The 16,687-nt window shown below is 39.8% G+C and overlaps 1 protein-coding gene across 2 annotated transcripts in view; it reads right to left on the bottom strand.

Annotated features, from left to right (window-relative positions):
- Positions 1–16,687, bottom strand: part of ror2 (receptor tyrosine kinase-like orphan receptor 2) — a 111,840-nt gene that overhangs the window by 9,509 nt on the left and 85,644 nt on the right. For both annotated transcript variants that reach the window (XM_036595317.1, XM_036595318.1), the window contains exons 3-4: positions 15,416–15,703; positions 12,499–12,529 (exon numbers count right to left, since the gene is read on the bottom strand). In XM_036595317.1, coding sequence (XP_036451210.1) covers positions 12,499–12,529; positions 15,416–15,703 — 319 coding nt within the window. The remainder of the gene's footprint in view (positions 1–12,498; positions 12,530–15,415; positions 15,704–16,687) is intronic.

The following is a 16,687-nucleotide window of genomic DNA, read 5'->3' as shown; positions in this document are numbered from 1 at the left end:
CCAAGTAAACCTCCACATTCCTAATATTAGCACCTGCTATGTTACTTTGGCTTAAATGCTAAATTGCCAAGTGATAATCACAGCAGAGATCAGATCATCTGTGAACAAAACTGAAATGAACAGTCTTATCATCCACCTAAAAGTTTTTTTTTCAATTCCCCTGTAACTGACGCAGCAGTAAATGCAGGCCAAGATCTGTTAAAAGGTGGGAGACGGGATATGAGAAACACAAAAATAAAAATTTAACTCAACCTGAGCCTGACAAATATTTGAGAAATAATGACCCTGACTGAACCAGACGTGAATACTTGGGTCCCGCTGGGTTCTGACAAATAGTTCAAGCTGTAATTCACACAGAGTCAGCATGGAGGGGCGGTGAGGACGTGCTGAACTGAGGTATGTGGGTCTCTGGCTTTTGCTCAGACAAATCCAGCAGAACTCGCGCTGAATTGTTTATTGCATTACCTACCTACTGCTAGCTGTTTTTCTCATCATGCTCTATTGCTTCTTTGACCAACATCAGAATCAAACTAACGCTGAGGATGTCCTATGGCCCTGTTTATGCTATTACACAAAGGATGATGTTGATCTGTACTGAAAGACATGCAGGAAGAGAAGATATCTGGATACGTCTTGTGGCAGAGTGATCAGAATTGGATATAAATTATGGAGACATATACAAACTGTCTCTTATAACACTCTAGGGTAGTCTGTCAAGGACCTACTTAGCAGTATAATAGTAAGGGACTGGTACTGAAATTTGTTTTAGTAGAATACAGACATTTTCCAGGGCAGCATCAGTCATGCTGTGAGCATTAATCCACACTAACCTTGAGTGCATGAGCATGTGCTTGACAGAACTGTACATGAAATCTGATAGTGGGGGGGTTTGGTAAGCCTTCTCCATCAACACAAACTGAAGGCTTTCCACATATAATCAATTCCAGAACCTTATGCATTAATGCAAGCTTAAGAGGGTAAAAGATGCCTTAAGATACTGTAACTGAAAGTGGCAGATATGAAGTCCACATTGCTTTGCTTTGAATGAGACTCGGTCTGTCCAACGTCATTAGAGGTGGTCCATTACACCAACAGAAAATAACAGTGCAAATTTTGGAGACATGGTGGGTCCACAGGGAGATAGCAAACAGCAAGGCCTCTTTTTTAACCGTCCAGCCATGAAGGTCATTTTCTTGAAAAGACACAGGTGACATGATCCCAAACAAGCTGCGAAAACCCATCAGCACTGCACTGTTCACCAGCCAGACCCTCCACCAATCAGTTTATGTATATCATAACTGTTTTTTCAGTTTTTAGGGTGCCCACCCTTTACCTTTTCAGTGATGCTGAGGTCTGGACTCTGGGATGGTCAGTTCATTGTTCTGAGAACTCCACCTGCTTCTTTGCTGATTTGCAATTTTTCCTTTCTTTGTTTCTTGCAGTGGAAGGATGGACAGACGCATCTGTGGATTATTTTAGATCTCAAGCAAGAGTCTCTCAAATATGAAAGCTTTAAGTGCTGTTTATCTGTGTGTGTTTAAGTGCTGATGAGGACAGTGTTGGTGGTCTGCCAGGTCTTCCACGGTTGTTTGGAGGCCCATTTTCTCTGTATCTATCTTTTAATCATTCTTTTAACTCCAGTTTTAGAAACTCCTGTTATCCTTTAACTTTCCCCCTTCCTTATGCGAGAGAATTATGTCTCCTCAGAAATGGGACTGGAAATGAAATTAACAAAGGGTGGTCTCTGACATTTGCACAGCACCGTATATCCATTCTCTTCCAATTATGAGGTTGAAATATGTGAATGGATAGTGTGTGAAGAGAGCTTAGGAGGAAAAAAAAATACTCTCCAGAAGAATTTTGCCCTATTCACATTTCATTTTGCTGAAGTCTCGCTATGGCACATTGCCAAAGAAGCTGTCAATGGCCAAAACGCCCAGTCCGACTGACATCAATATCACATATGGTTGCAATTTTACTGCAGTTTAAAGTGGCTGGGAGGAATTTTTTCCCCACAAAAAATGTTTGAAGACCTCAGCTTAACAAGAATTAGATTTACTTCCTCTTGGCGAAAAATATGGTAGTGGGAAGGAACATTATACATATAAATGCCTATAATGCTATATATTATATTATATATATAAATGCCTGCATGAATATAATATGGATTGAAGAAGTGGAGGACTGCTTATAAAGTTGCCCCTTTGGATGGCTTTTGTAATGAAAACACACTAAAGTGAAATGAACTGAATAATAAAAGTCTTAAAGTCTTCCACTATTTTTTTTACATTTCTGTATAATTAAATGGTAAAGATTTAAAAAGTCATTCAGAATGATGTGAAATGCTCTGTTCTAGAGAAACTTACCAGGTTCACAGCGGTGATTGTAGGAACCAGATGTCCAAAGAGGTTGAATACAAGATAGAAGCAGGGCATCGTCAGGCAAAGTAGCACCCAAAGAAACCTTTTTTTCAGATTTAATCACTATTCTATCATTAACAACATTACATGGTTGTTTTGGATGGTAAATGAAATGTTTAGACTTGGTAACCCCTGGTTCCTATCACCACTACTGGAAGAAACTATTAAGCATTTCACATCCAACTACTCAAAATGACTTGGTATACATCTCAAACTGGTGGAATTTGCCTTTAACCATATCCTAGACAGTGCAAAGGTTTTTTTTGTCCAAAATAGTGCATCACCAAACAACAAATATCAGAACCAATGGGGTATCTTACAGTGAATACAGCCTTAGTCTAGCTATGTTTTCACAAAATAAGAGCACAGTTAAACATCTCAAAGAGTATGAATCGCCACTGATTTTCACACATCTTATAAGCACATATGGAGGTTGTTTTTGCGTGTCCTTCAGCAGAAGAACCACATGCGCTCATCTGTACCCGTTTACTCTGACAAACTTTTTTTTCTTCTTTTCATAAAAATATGCCTTCATGTGGCCAAATCATCTTAAATAGTCTCAGCTCTCAAAGCCCATCTACAGAGACAGCTACGGCTTCAGTCTCGGATCGAATCACCGCCGATTATTCTTCTCACTGCAAGTAATACAAGCGGTCTGGAACCTATACTTATGCAAAGACGTCTCGGATGGGGCGACTTCAAAAGAACCAAGTTGCAGTGTGGCTTTGTGACTACACAAAAGGGAAAAAACATGAGTAGCTAATTTTTTGCAGGACATCCTACTCTGCCTACTTTTAGCTATTTTTTTCATAACGAATGAATATCTCAGCAGGCTAGCTCAGAAAATCAAAACATACACTTGCCAAAGCAGTCGGACACCGTGTTCTGGATGGAGCCTCTCTTTTTTTTCATTTAGAAAGCATGCCAGAGGACATGGGGAGGAGAGTTAGTGTTGAAGCTCCAGCCGTGTCGCGGCCTCTGCTGAAACCTGAGGCGCGGAAACTGGCCCTCAGACTTCACGGCCTGCTCCTAAACGGCTGGGCAGGAACAGAGGAGGCGTTGTGTGGCCTGGAAGGGACTGCGGAGGCGGCCTACACGAACAGCACCCTGCACCCAGAGCTTGGGCTGCACCATATGGACAAAATACCATCTGTGTCAATACCGATAACTGATAATTAACACCTTGCTGTGGCCTATACAGATATCAGTAACTGATATTACACTATAACAACTTCACACTATAATCCATATATGAAGGTATCCTGTATTGGGCTAATTATAATAAACACAGTTTTCCACAGCAAATAATATATTGGCCATTTAAACATTGTGGACCTCTTGAAATACATTATACGCACAACTGTGAACTCTTGATGTGACACTGTTAAAGACTGACCTACATTATTTCAATTAAAGGGCCCATATCATGGACATCAAGGTCTTCGGAAAAAAGTTCTTTGCTTTTTTGAAATAAGAGCTTGATATAATATGCAAACAATTTCACAACATACTACTCACTCCCCAGTTCGTATGGTCCTTCTATGGAAACTAAGCTGTCCATTTTTAATAAACAGTTTTTGTGACATCACAAAAACGAATACATCTACATTTTTATCTGCCTTTTCAGCCTAAAGCAGTTTGGCCTTGCCCATTCATGCTGAAGTTATAAGAAGCGCCCTAGGCTGAATATAGGGCAGTTATTTTTGGTACCATACAAATTCATAATTAGACCTCAGAGAAAAGAAATAAAAACAAGAAAAACACAATTTGGGCTCTTTAAAATGGTTTATGTCTGTTGGATCAAGTGGACTCCTTCATTCATCAAAGGACACATTAAAATACACATTAAATACACATTAAAATTCATCTGAAAGGTGTAAGTGGTCAAAAAAAGTAGTGTTTTGATTGTACGGCACATTTTGATCTCGCAGCTGTCTGTAAAATCATCACCGCAAAGACCAACTTTAATACCGATTAACAAATGATACACTGTGCAGCCATTTACTGAGGCTGTACTTGATGATCAGTTCAGCAAAGCAGACACAATGTCCTCTTTGAAAAACCTTATGGGATGCTGCACCAAAAGCAGATCTCTGTTAAAGCTCTGTGTTGTGTTGGAGCATTCCTCCCCCCAGATGGCTAAAGTAATAGAATTAAGGATCAGAAACAGAACGCTGGTGAATGGAATTGGAAGAAAACGCAGCTGAAGCCGAACATCTGTGTACTCGATCGAAAGGGAAGAGAATAAAGCTCCCAGTGGACGAGCAGCCGTGATCTTACACAGTGCCCAGTCAGGCTCTGACAGAGGCCAGATGGCCTGCTGCAGGAATGCCTGACCAGTACCTGAGCAAAGAGCTATATAGTAGTGTGAAAAAATCTTAGATCACCTGAGAAATGTGTTTGAACCTATTTATCTGTGTAGTAGGTGTGGTTTTTCTTGTAAAAACCTCTTGAACATTGGAATAAACATTGACACAAGAATTGTTGTTCAGTTGTTTTAGAATTACCTTAGTGAAGTTTAACTTAATGAAGGACTGATTAGCCAAACTAGGTATTGGATGGTACAGTCACACACATAAAATCAAATTGGTATCACTTTATTTGGAGTGGTCCTTTGTAGATGATTAATAAACTCTTAACAGATTATCAGTAACACATCAACAACATGTGGGTGAAGTAGCAGTAGTGAAGCATCTGAATACACTGAAGTAAATATCTTGTAAATGTTCTGTTGATACATTACTTACATTAAGTAGATGTATTGTTAACATGTTACTTCCATTACACAACACCTAACCCTCACCCTGGCCCTAATCCTAACCCTAACTTCAACCCAAAACCTAATCCTAACACTCATTTGTTTTTGACATTTACTGAGAGTCTGTTAAGTGATTGTTTCTTTTAAAAAGGATCACTCCAAATAACGTGTCGCCATCAAATTTGTCCATCCGTGTTATAATAAAGGATTTTAGCCACTTGTTTTAGATAAACAATCATATTTACTGTGTAAATATTTATTTGTTTAGATTTTGGACCGGGGTATGAGGTAGGTTTAGGGTTGAAGGTAGGGCCAGGGCTTGGGCCAGGGCAAGTCAGTCAAAGTGAATCCAATAGATAATCACTTGAATATAAGAACATAACATATTGAACAAAATAAATGCAAGGGATGTATTTACAAACCACCTACAGTCAGCTATCCGAATAAACTCTTACTACAAACTGTTTTAAACTGATGGAGATTTATACCCTTAATACATTCTACGCTACTTTTTCTTAGCAAATAAGCACTTACTGCATAAATAATTAGCTTTACAAGTAAAATTTTCCCAGATGGCACCGCATACAGAGTTGTAGAATGAATGCTGCAAGCTGCTCTGTATTTCTGCTGAAGCGGACACCCAGCTAGATACCCCAGTCATGCTGCATTTATATTCAGCAATGCTGAGACCAAACAAGGCGTGTTGCGAAGGATACAAGCAAACAAACAAGTCCTGTGCCAAGAAATGAATGGTGGAGACTGTATTCTATACATAAACCTCAGGACAGGCTGAGAATACTTAGAGAGATATGTCCTAGGAAGCAACTAATTGGGACAGAGCCATTAAATGCTCCACAAACTATCAGGCTAACTGCTGCGAATCACTATAAAGATCACAAGGCTCAGCAAAGTGTGCTAAAAGGCCTTGGCTTAATACAAGATTTAGGACTGGATAGTGCTGCAGTGACTGTCCTTGAAGCACCAGAACAACTCTATCTCAGAAGGCCATTCCAGTCCACACTGACCATTCGTTGATTCCCAAAGGGAAGGGTTTAATTGTAGGTCCGACATCTTTCACCACAAGATGGCGATAATTACCCCAGAATCAGAATTCTGACCAATATCGGGATAAAAAGAGGAACACTTTCTCTTGCCACATGAGTTGGACTGAGCCTTGGGATGTCCAAATAAAACAGGAGCCAATGTGGAAAGAGCCAATGACATCCTTACCAAGACGTATTCTAGGCAGGGTGGAGGTTTTAAGGAGTTACACACCCCTGTAATCAGCACAAATACACAGATGTTTGTTTTTATACAACATTAGGACGTGAAGTCATACATGTGGTCCATATGTTAATTTCCAATCAAAATGGCCATGCAGAAAACAACAAACCTGACTAGCCTGAACTTTGGAGGTGTGGAAAAATATCTCGTACCCTGCAGATTTCTTAGAAAAACTGAAAGCAAGTCTCCTGAAGAGAGCAGATGCTGTTGTAACAGCAAAGTATGAACACAATAAATACTGGAAAAAATGTTGTTAAACTTCTGAGTAAATTTCTGTTGATCACTGCTGTCCAAACAAATGGTAACTTTACAGGAGAGGGCAAAAACATTCTTTACTTTCAATGTAAGTTAATGTAAAGAGATTTTACTCCAAGCAATTTTGAAGCATTTCTGTTGGTCCATTTATCATGATTTTTTCACACAATGTAAAAGAAGCTGCTGTGCTCAAAAGATGTACTTAAAAACGGAAAAAAACAAGATACATGCTTTTTTGGATTGCAACTATATGTTTTCTGTTTCTCTTCATGAAACAGAAAAGAAGAACATACTTAATGTCTGTTCTGACTGGAAAGTAAATAAATGTAAGATGGTCTCTGCCTTTGTGACCTGTAGCATTTTTTCCTAAAAATGTAGGAAAACAGACACAGGGCTATAAGCGGCAGGCTCTCTGCAGGGCAGCAGTGATTCAGGGGAAAAGGCAACAGATAGGCAGATAGTCAGACAGACAAAAGCATTCCTGCAGAGTGGAATTTACAGCACTGCTCTAAACCCTTCTAATCAGTCTGAGTGACCTGAGACGGAGCTGCCTGGGGGTCCAACATCATGGAAACAGCACTTATCACTAGCACACACACTGCACTTGGTTTATCAGCAACAAGTGTCTTGTGTGTGTGTGTGTGTGAGTGTCAGTGTGCATGTACAAGTGTGAATGCACAAGTCTGTGTGGGTGGAAATCTGTGAAACAGCACCAAGTGTGAAAATAGAGAGACCCCAAATGAGGTCAGCCAAGACATATACGATGATCGACTATGTTTGAGGTAAAGGGGAAATTGGGGAAATTCTAATTTCCACTGACTATCACTTAGACGTTAGAAAAGTTCTCTGTCAGACTGTGCTGATCTTTGCTTCCAAAGAACTCTCAACATGCTGAAGAACATACTGATCCTCATCAGTAAGACAGGACAAAGAAAAGTATTTACAGACCAAAGAGCAGTCCACTTACACTGAGGGGATACTTACAGCATGGATCAGCTCAAAATGACCATGACCTTCTGGTTCTATTTACATGGAATATGAAAGACTTAGCAATTAGGTCCACAATTAAGTACATTTCGATATTAACAGTAATTTTAAAGGGAAATTCCAGTGCCTTTTTCCAAGTATCTGCATGGTTAAAGTGTAAATAAAGTAATTCAGAGTTGTTTGACATGAATTGCTCTGCTCTAGAGAAACTTGAGAGTCAGAATTGTTCACAGTGGTGGTGATAGGAACCAGACGGCTGAAGAATTTAATGCCTCTTAAAGCTCGCTCACAGAAAGGTATTACATGAAACCGTCATGAATACACTGCTTGATGCCTGAGACACTGTTTTACATTAGTGTTGAGAAGGTTTGGTTTAAAACACACATTTTTAAAATCCATTCTTTAAGAAGAGGTACATGCAGCACACTGTAAGGCAAAATAAAAATAATAATAATAAAAATTCAAATTCACCACTTTTTTTTTTAACCATCAACATTACATACAAATACCTGTGTGTAGGTTCACTGGTGGGTTTGCTTGGTAAATAAAGTGGCTACATTTGCATTGTAGACATTGTGACCCCTGGTTCCGATCACCACCAGAGACTACAGGCTTCTCTACAATGAACCATTTCATGTCAGACCACTCTGAATGACTATGTTCACATCTCATCCACTGACTTATGCAAAGTTTTTTTAAAAACAGTACAGAAACTTACTGACTCAGATTGTCTGTACAGTGTTGGTGACAGGGCATGTACCTCTCTGCCATGAACGTTTTTTTAACAAGTACATTTGAGGCCAAAACTTTCTCAAAATTACTTACTACTGTGTAGCACTTGGGGCATTACACTCTTCAGATGTCTGGTTCCTATCGCCACCAATGTAAAGAACTTCTCTTTAATAGGAGCCACCAACCTTTGTCCTGGAGATCTACTTTGTTGTAGACTGTAGCTCAAACCACAGTCTGCCACACCTGCTCCAGCTAATTCACTTCCTCAGAAGTCCGTGACTGGCTAGATCAGATGCATTAGTGTAGGTAATGGGCAGCATGTCAGATGCAGGTTGGAACTAAACACTGCAGGAAAGCAGATCTCCAGGATGAGTGTTGGTGAATTTCACAACATCTAAACATTCTTAAACATGTTATGCAGAGGTTGTGAAAAAAATATGGAACTCCCATTTAAATATGTGCAATCATGTGATAGCGTAGCAACTCTGACAGGCCTATGTAAAGGGTGATATGCTGGATCAATACACTGTTAAAAATAATGGTTTCTAATAGTTCTCAGCTTCAGCATATCGTTCTGGGAAAAATATCTGAAGTGACATGGCTTCTTTACATCATGTAAAGCTGCTTTGAACTTTAAAAACGTTTCTCACACTTCATTTACAAAAATGGTTCTCTAAAGAAGCACCCATTGAGAGGTGCTTTAGAGGGGCATCGCTCCAAAAAGCCTTTTTTCACCCTTTAAGAGCATATTTAGACTTTGCTGAATGTCCTCTCAGACATTTAAGTATTTATTTAAAGTTGAGAAAGGAACAATTACGACCTCGCCTCATGCTTTCTTTCCCCAGCCGAGGGTGACTGCCAGGTTGCTGGTTCTCAGGGAAATGAAGGCCAGAAAGGCTCTTTGTTGCTGATGGAGCTCTGGGTCCAGCTCCAGACTCTGCCACACACAGCATCTATGGAGACCTTTTCACCGCTAACACTCCTTAGCCTCACTTTCACTGGCAAACCAAACAAGTGCAGTACTACAGCAAAGGAGGCAGCGGACAAGAAGAGACAGAATACGAAATAAAGGAAGAAAAGAACCTGAGGAATAGGGACAGCTTGAGGAGTATCAGGAGAGAACTAAATGTCTTCAAAGCTCAGCTCTCAGGAAAAAAAAGTAGGTAAAAAGGAGCAGTGATGTCATAATGCTTGCTCAATTGCAACACTCTGAATAAGCTTCCTGTCCTTGACTCAGCATAGCTTTTAATCTCTCCTCAAAGCAACCTGGATGGGGTTGCCACCACTTTTCTTTTCATTCCTCCATTCAGTCCACACTGAACACACTTCTCATAAAAGGAAACGAGAAAGAAAGCACTGCCATTCGCACTCATTAAAGTTTCTTTAGTATTAGCAGAGATTAGATGTTTAAGAAGAGATAGATGCAGCTGCCAGGAGATGCCTGGTCATCCCTGACTGGAAATAGAGTGAATCAGCCCTTTAAACCATCTGTCTCTACAGAAGAGGAATTCTCTTTATCTCTGTATTAAAGAGTAAGTGCTGTTTATGACTAATTCACCACAGGATTGTGCATTTATATGTAAGGTTAAAAAAAAGCTGCACTTCTCATCAATACTTCTGTGCCTTCTTTTGAAAAAGTAATGTTTGATTTTCACGATTCACTAACTAAGCAAAAAAAAATAGCAGGAAGGTTTTGCAAACATAAGGCAGCGATTATTAGTTGATAATACTTTATTAAGTACACCTCTTTGTATCTACAATCATTGTCCATTTTATCAGCTCCACTTACTGTATAGAAGCACTCTGTAGTTCTACAGTTACAGACCGTAGTCCATCTGTTTCTCTGCATACTTTGTTAGCCCCCTTTTACCCTGTTCTTCAGTGGTCAGGACCCCCACAGGACCACCACAGAGCAGGTATTATTTTGGGTGGTGGATCATTCTCAGCATTTCAGTAACACCGACATGGTGGTGGTGTGTTAGTGTGTGTTGCGCTGCTACGAGTGGATCAGACACAGCAGTGCTGGTGGAGTTTTTAAACACTGTAACCACTCACCGTCCACTCTATTAGGCACACCTACCTGTTGCTTCATCAGTGGTCACAGGACGCTGGTCACAGGACGCTGCCCACAGGACGCTGTTGGTTGGATATTTTTGATGGTGGACTATTTTCAGTCCAGCAGTGAGGTGTGTCTAATAGAGTGAAAGTGAGTGGACACAGTGTTTAAAAACCCCAGCAGCACTACTGAGCCACGCATACCAGCACCACACACACTAACACACCACCATGTTAGTGTCACTACAGTGCTGAGAATGACCCATCACCCAAATAATACCTGCTCTGTGGTGGTCCTGTGGGGGTCCTGACCACTGAAGAACAGGGTAAAAGGGGGCTAACAAAGTATGCAGAGAAACAGAAGGACTACAGTCTGTAATTGTAGAACTACAAAGTGCACCTATATAGTGAGTGGAGCTGATAAAATGGACAATGAGTGTAGATACAACGAAGCATACCTAATGCAATGACCGGTCAGTGCATATTTGGGTACATTTTAGTTCTAACCCTTAGCTTCCTTGATATGAAGAGCAGGTAACTGCATTTACTATTTTAACATTATCAGTTGTTTCTTCAGTTTAGCAGTTTTAGCAAAGAAAACAGCAAGTTTTCTATTTAGTATGTTAAGTTACTGCAAACCAACAAAGCATGCGTTTATGCATTTAAACTAGCCGTCACCAAACTTTTGGAGGTCAATATATAGCCAGCTCCATAATTATTGGTACTCAGAGTAAAAAAAAAAAAGTTAATGGAAAAATGCCTTAATTAGCTCAATCTCACACTGAACATATGAGAACAATCTAACCTTAAACTGAAGTAAATTTACCCTAAGAGCACAAAAACCCTTATAAAAATAACTTTAACAAAACCACATGTATTATTGACACCCTTGCAATTAATACTTTTTACCAACATCCCTTATACCCCAAAATAACAGCAGTGAGTTTTCTCCTAATGCTTAATGACACTGGAAACATAGAGCAAGAGATCTGAGATGCCTTCTCTATACAGAATCTCTAAAGAACCTCAGGGGTCCTAGGTTCTCCTTTTGGACTATCCTCTTTAGCTCACCTAGGCTTCAGGCCAGGCTTCAGGAATACCCATATCATTTGCTTGGTTCTGTGGTTCCTTAACCATTTTTGGATGTGGACATTTTGGATCAATGTCCTGTTGGAAGATCCAACCACAGTCTAATTTCTGCTTTTTGCCAGAGGTAGCCAGATTTTCATTTAAAATCCAGTACTTCAGTGGTCATCAATCCTCTTCCTGGAGATCTACTTTCCTGATGAATTTTAATCTGAAACTGTATAATAAGCTGCCGTGCCCCTCTTACCTGAATCTAATGCATCCAATCCAGCCAATCAGGGACTTGGGAATAAGTTATTTAGCTGGAGCAGGTGTGACAGATCGTGGTTGGAATTAGACTCTGGTTCCAAAGTAGATCTTCAGGACCAGGTCTGGTCCACTATGGTACTTCATAGAGTATATGATGCCGTGTATTCTAATAAAAAGTTTCCAGGGCCTTTGGAGGAAAAACAGCCCCAAAACATCACAGACCCTCCACTATACCTAACAGTGGGCATGAAGTTTCATTCTATAGAAATCATTCTTTTATGCCAACCTCACCTCGAGGGTTTGTTGTCAGAACAACAATGTTGCTGTTAAAACATTCATTGTTTGATAAGGATCATTCTTGGTTTAAATTTACTCCATTTAAAGGTTAGATTTCTCTCATATTTTCAGTGTGAGAGCTAATTAACCACAAAGAGGACTTTTTTTAACCCACCTTTTTCAAGGGTGCCAATTATTATAGAGCTAACTTTATATGCAAATGTTTTTGAAGTGTTACGACAAATTTTGGAACAAAGAAAGTTGGAAAAACAGCTAAAGATGACTTATAAATAAACTAATGAATAATGAATAAATACCGAAACGTAGAATAAACAATCATCTAATAAATCATTGACACTATGATGCTACATAATATCAAAAACACAAAAAACTTACGCATCATCTGGGCCATGGGTTGGAGACTGGCCTGTAAAACAAAAAGGAAAAAACAAGAGGATTACAAACAAGCTCGCCTGTGTGTTAAGTAATTCAACAGAACAAGTAGATCTGAACCTGATCATCTCCATCTGCTCCTTCAAATTCTGCATCCATCACCAGTCAAGCAAGTCACAGACTGCAGTGGCAGACAAGTTCAAGCACACACTCGACAGCCTGCTAGAGTTACGACAGCTATTTGTCAACCTTCCACTGCCCTCTCAGAGAGAAAATGACCAGTGCTTTCATCATAAAGGCACCAGAACGCAACCCTGTGTCACATGTAGCATTTGATCGAGCATAGAAAGATGAACTGCTTGTGTCAAGGCGTACTCTTTCATCCTCCTTAGCCTTTCAGCCTGATCTCTCCTTTGAGATCCACCTAATGTTTTCACTAAGCCTAATCTGCCATTTCAGTTCAGGGGAAATAACAACATCATTACGTTAAGATGACTTTGCAGGGAGGCAGGAGGCGTACTTTCACTCGAGTGCACTCTTAAAGCTGTCAGGCACACGGTGTAATATATGGGAATGTGCTTGTAGTGGAGAGTTTACCATACGCACACAATAGAGTTTTTCCCCCGTTAAAGGCCCGTTTTGGCCTAACCAGTGGGAAGTTGTTTCTAAAGTGGAGCCCTAATGGACAGACTCAGAGATTTATACTGGTGCCCTACTATAAATCCACCGCGATGCCCGGCAGAGATTTCTTGCACATGGTTCTGAACACTGCTGCTTTAGTTCAGCCTACCAGCCGATGGGCTCCCCATATAATAACCTAAAACAAGCAGACAGGAAAGAAAACACTAGACCTATGATGGTGACGTTTAACAGTGCTCAGGAGAATATGGATATTGTGACCCCGAAATGTGATGGACTAAAAGAACATTTTATACCTGGGAAGCAAAGTCTGAGAGAGCTTTGTATTGGCATACCAACCACAGGAATTTTGAAGGGCCGAGCTTGTTCGACAGCATCGTCATTCATTGCCATTTTTCCTTAAACTACGCAGTTTTAGATCAGTTCAATTTGACATTTACCTTTGCCTGAAAAAAAAATCTAAATTTGGCATAAGAAACTGAGCTGAACTGGAACCATAGCTATAAAAACCAAGTGCCCACCCACATGTAAAAGAACAGATCAGCAACATCCATTAACCCTTAGAAGAACAGAATTGTTGCTGTCATTTTGCTTTACATACAAATTATGTGAGAAAATTTATATGTAAAACACCAAGGATGTAAATTATTGTGTGTCTGTTAAGGGTTAACTGGTTAAGCACTTGCTAGACCAAAGCTATCAGTTAAAAAATGGTAATTTAATTGATACTGGTGTGTTTATCATTCACATTTAGGAAAGTTTTTGGATTGTACCCTTGAGGGCGCAATAAGCAACTGGTTTCTCTAGATAAACCTTCTAGAAATGAAACACACAGCTAAAGATAGTGGTGTTCAGGACCACCTTACCAGAGGAACTATAATAACCCACCACAAACAATAAGACAGACAACTGTTTCATTCATGATCTCTGAGACAAAGTGTGATGTACACTGGTGTAAGGAAATGCAAGGGTGTGCAAAATTATAGAGAAGGATGTGGTGAATGGCGATGGCTTTTAAGAGCTACTGAGGAACACTGACCCAAAGCTTGACCTGGTCATGGCATTTATGTTTGTTTAAACTTTGGAAACTTTAGAATACAGAAATTTCAGCAGCCAATCATTACATATTCCAGTCATTTCGTCCAATTTTTGATTTTGGGGCATACAATTATCATTACACAATTATATATTATCTTATAATTATCAATTTTATACTCATCGGCCCCCCAGTTTGAACAAAAACTGGGTTCTTTTGTAGGGTAAGAGTGTGTATATCGGATATTTTGCAATGGCTTTAAACGTTTTGCCAGTTAATGATTACCGGCCAACTAATGATATTTAGTTAAAACAATTCCCAAAAATTTTCTCTAGTAATTACATAATGAATTATACTGGTTACAACTGATTTACATTCTGACAGGTACATTACATTATCGACAGGTTTTCTCATGTTTTTTTTTTTCCCTCCCTCAGGTTGAATTCACGTAAAGCATCACCGCATCATCTTTTCAAACTGCTGCTAAAGCAACATAATGAGATAGTAGAGATGTACAGTGACACTGGAATTAAATAAATGCTGTCAGATATTTGCTTAAAAACTTATGCACCAGACAGATGTTTAGATTTGATCAATATTTCAAAATAATACTGGACCATGTATTTATTTTACTCTGGAAAAGCAGAAGGTTTAGATAAAGCTGGGTTACAGCATCATCATATCAACATTTTATTACTTTTACTGTATTCGTAACTCCACAGAAATAAATGTTATATTTATCTGTAATGCTAATCTACACACATCATGTCTCAAATTCTACATTTTAAAAATGTTTTTGTGTCTGCATTGGCAGTTATGCACATGAAAAATATCAAAATATCAACATTTTCCCATAATTCCCAAACTGGTGCATGAAGGAGAACACTAACTGCCAATTGTCTTATGTCAGATAAAAGACACCCACGATGGCAAGCATACAATGGCAAGAACTGGCAAGCACTGCAATGACTGATGGGGGGACAGGGAGGAACTTCACCAGACCAACACAGACCATACAACAGCCCCAATTATGCACCCATCTGGTTCAATGGCAAAAAATGGCAAAAAACTATTGTAATAAAATATGTCCTTCCTCTACTTACAAACAAAAATGTGGTATTGATGGAAGTCTGCCCTTTTATACAGTTAATCAACATGTTTTAATCAGCTGCAAGTGGGAAATGACTGAAAATGAGAAATTAAAAAGGTGCCTATGAGAGTCACTGCAGACCCGTGAGCTCTTACCTAGCCGCACATACAGCACACCGGTGGCGGAGATGACTTTGAGCGCACTGGAGGCGACGCACTGGTAGTAGCCCGTGTCGGTGGTGTCCAGGTCCTGGATGCGGAGTTTAGAGCCGAACTCAGTTTTTCGGATGGAGATGCGGCCCTGCTCCTGCACCACAGGGACGTCGTTCTTCAGCCAGCGGATGGTGGGCCGTGGGTTACCGGCTACCTTGCAGTGCAGCGTGGCCGCCTGGCCCTGCATTATGGTCATGTTGCTCGGCTGCTCCACGAACTCCAGGAAGTAGCCTGAGTATGGGGGCAAAAGGGGCAAAAAGGTCAGGACCCTGAATGTCAATGTAAGCTTTTAGAGAAAATGAGAAAAACATCCTTTACTACAAACACAGCCTAAACTACTCACTTCTCACAAGATCCTACAGACACCAGTCTACACAGCAGACAACTGAACAGAACTTGTAGAATATAATGTGATTAGAACTAGTAGTGGGGGTGTAAATCTTTGTCGTTCCAATGATTTAGGCTGATCTTTTAAAAAGCAATTCAATGAATGATGAAGTCTCAAATTTCACTTGTAAAAATGCATTATATGAAAAGTAGAACTCAAGGAACTATTTCCACAGAAGTGCAAGAAAGACAACAAACAATAAACTAAGCCTTTTCATTCTTAGGTTTGAAAACAGCCCAAGAATTTTATTGTGTGTCAGATTAACAACTAAATGAATCAGGAACAGTGAAATCAGTGTTTGGATTTACAATGGGTGGGATCAATGTCGTTAAAAACGTGACTTCTGAAAGTTCTAGACACGTCACTGATCATGAGTATGAGTGGTAGCCTAACCAAAGCATTTCATGTGGTTGTTGGAAATGGAAAACAGCAGCAGTGCTCTGCTAGGACTCTTAACCGAGTCACTGTAAAGCTGCAGCGAGGTAAAATATATGTTAACGCCTGTTACAAACATCAAATAAAACATGTAATGTATTTTACAAGATTCAAATATCCATGTTTACAGCAGCCAAAAAAATGTTCATGTGAATCCTGTTAGCTTAGTGCCAACATACCACAGAAATCCCATAGGGGCGCTAACAAAAATGATCATTTTGGTAGAGAGCTTTTTTGTCCCCACTCACTTTCGACTGAGTTGTGCCTGTTAAGGTCTGACCTGGAGGCTGAGCTCTAACAGTCATAGTTCACTGATTTTTACACCCCTAAATTGTGTACTTTAAACATTTGTGAACCCCGCTTGCATCTTGTTCTCCTTTAGAGGCCCAAAA

This window comes from Colossoma macropomum, unplaced genomic scaffold, assembly GCF_904425465.1.
Source record: "Colossoma macropomum unplaced genomic scaffold, Colossoma_macropomum, whole genome shotgun sequence".
NCBI lineage: Eukaryota > Metazoa > Chordata > Actinopteri > Characiformes > Serrasalmidae > Colossoma > Colossoma macropomum.
This window is presented reverse-complemented; position numbering and strand designations above follow the sequence as displayed.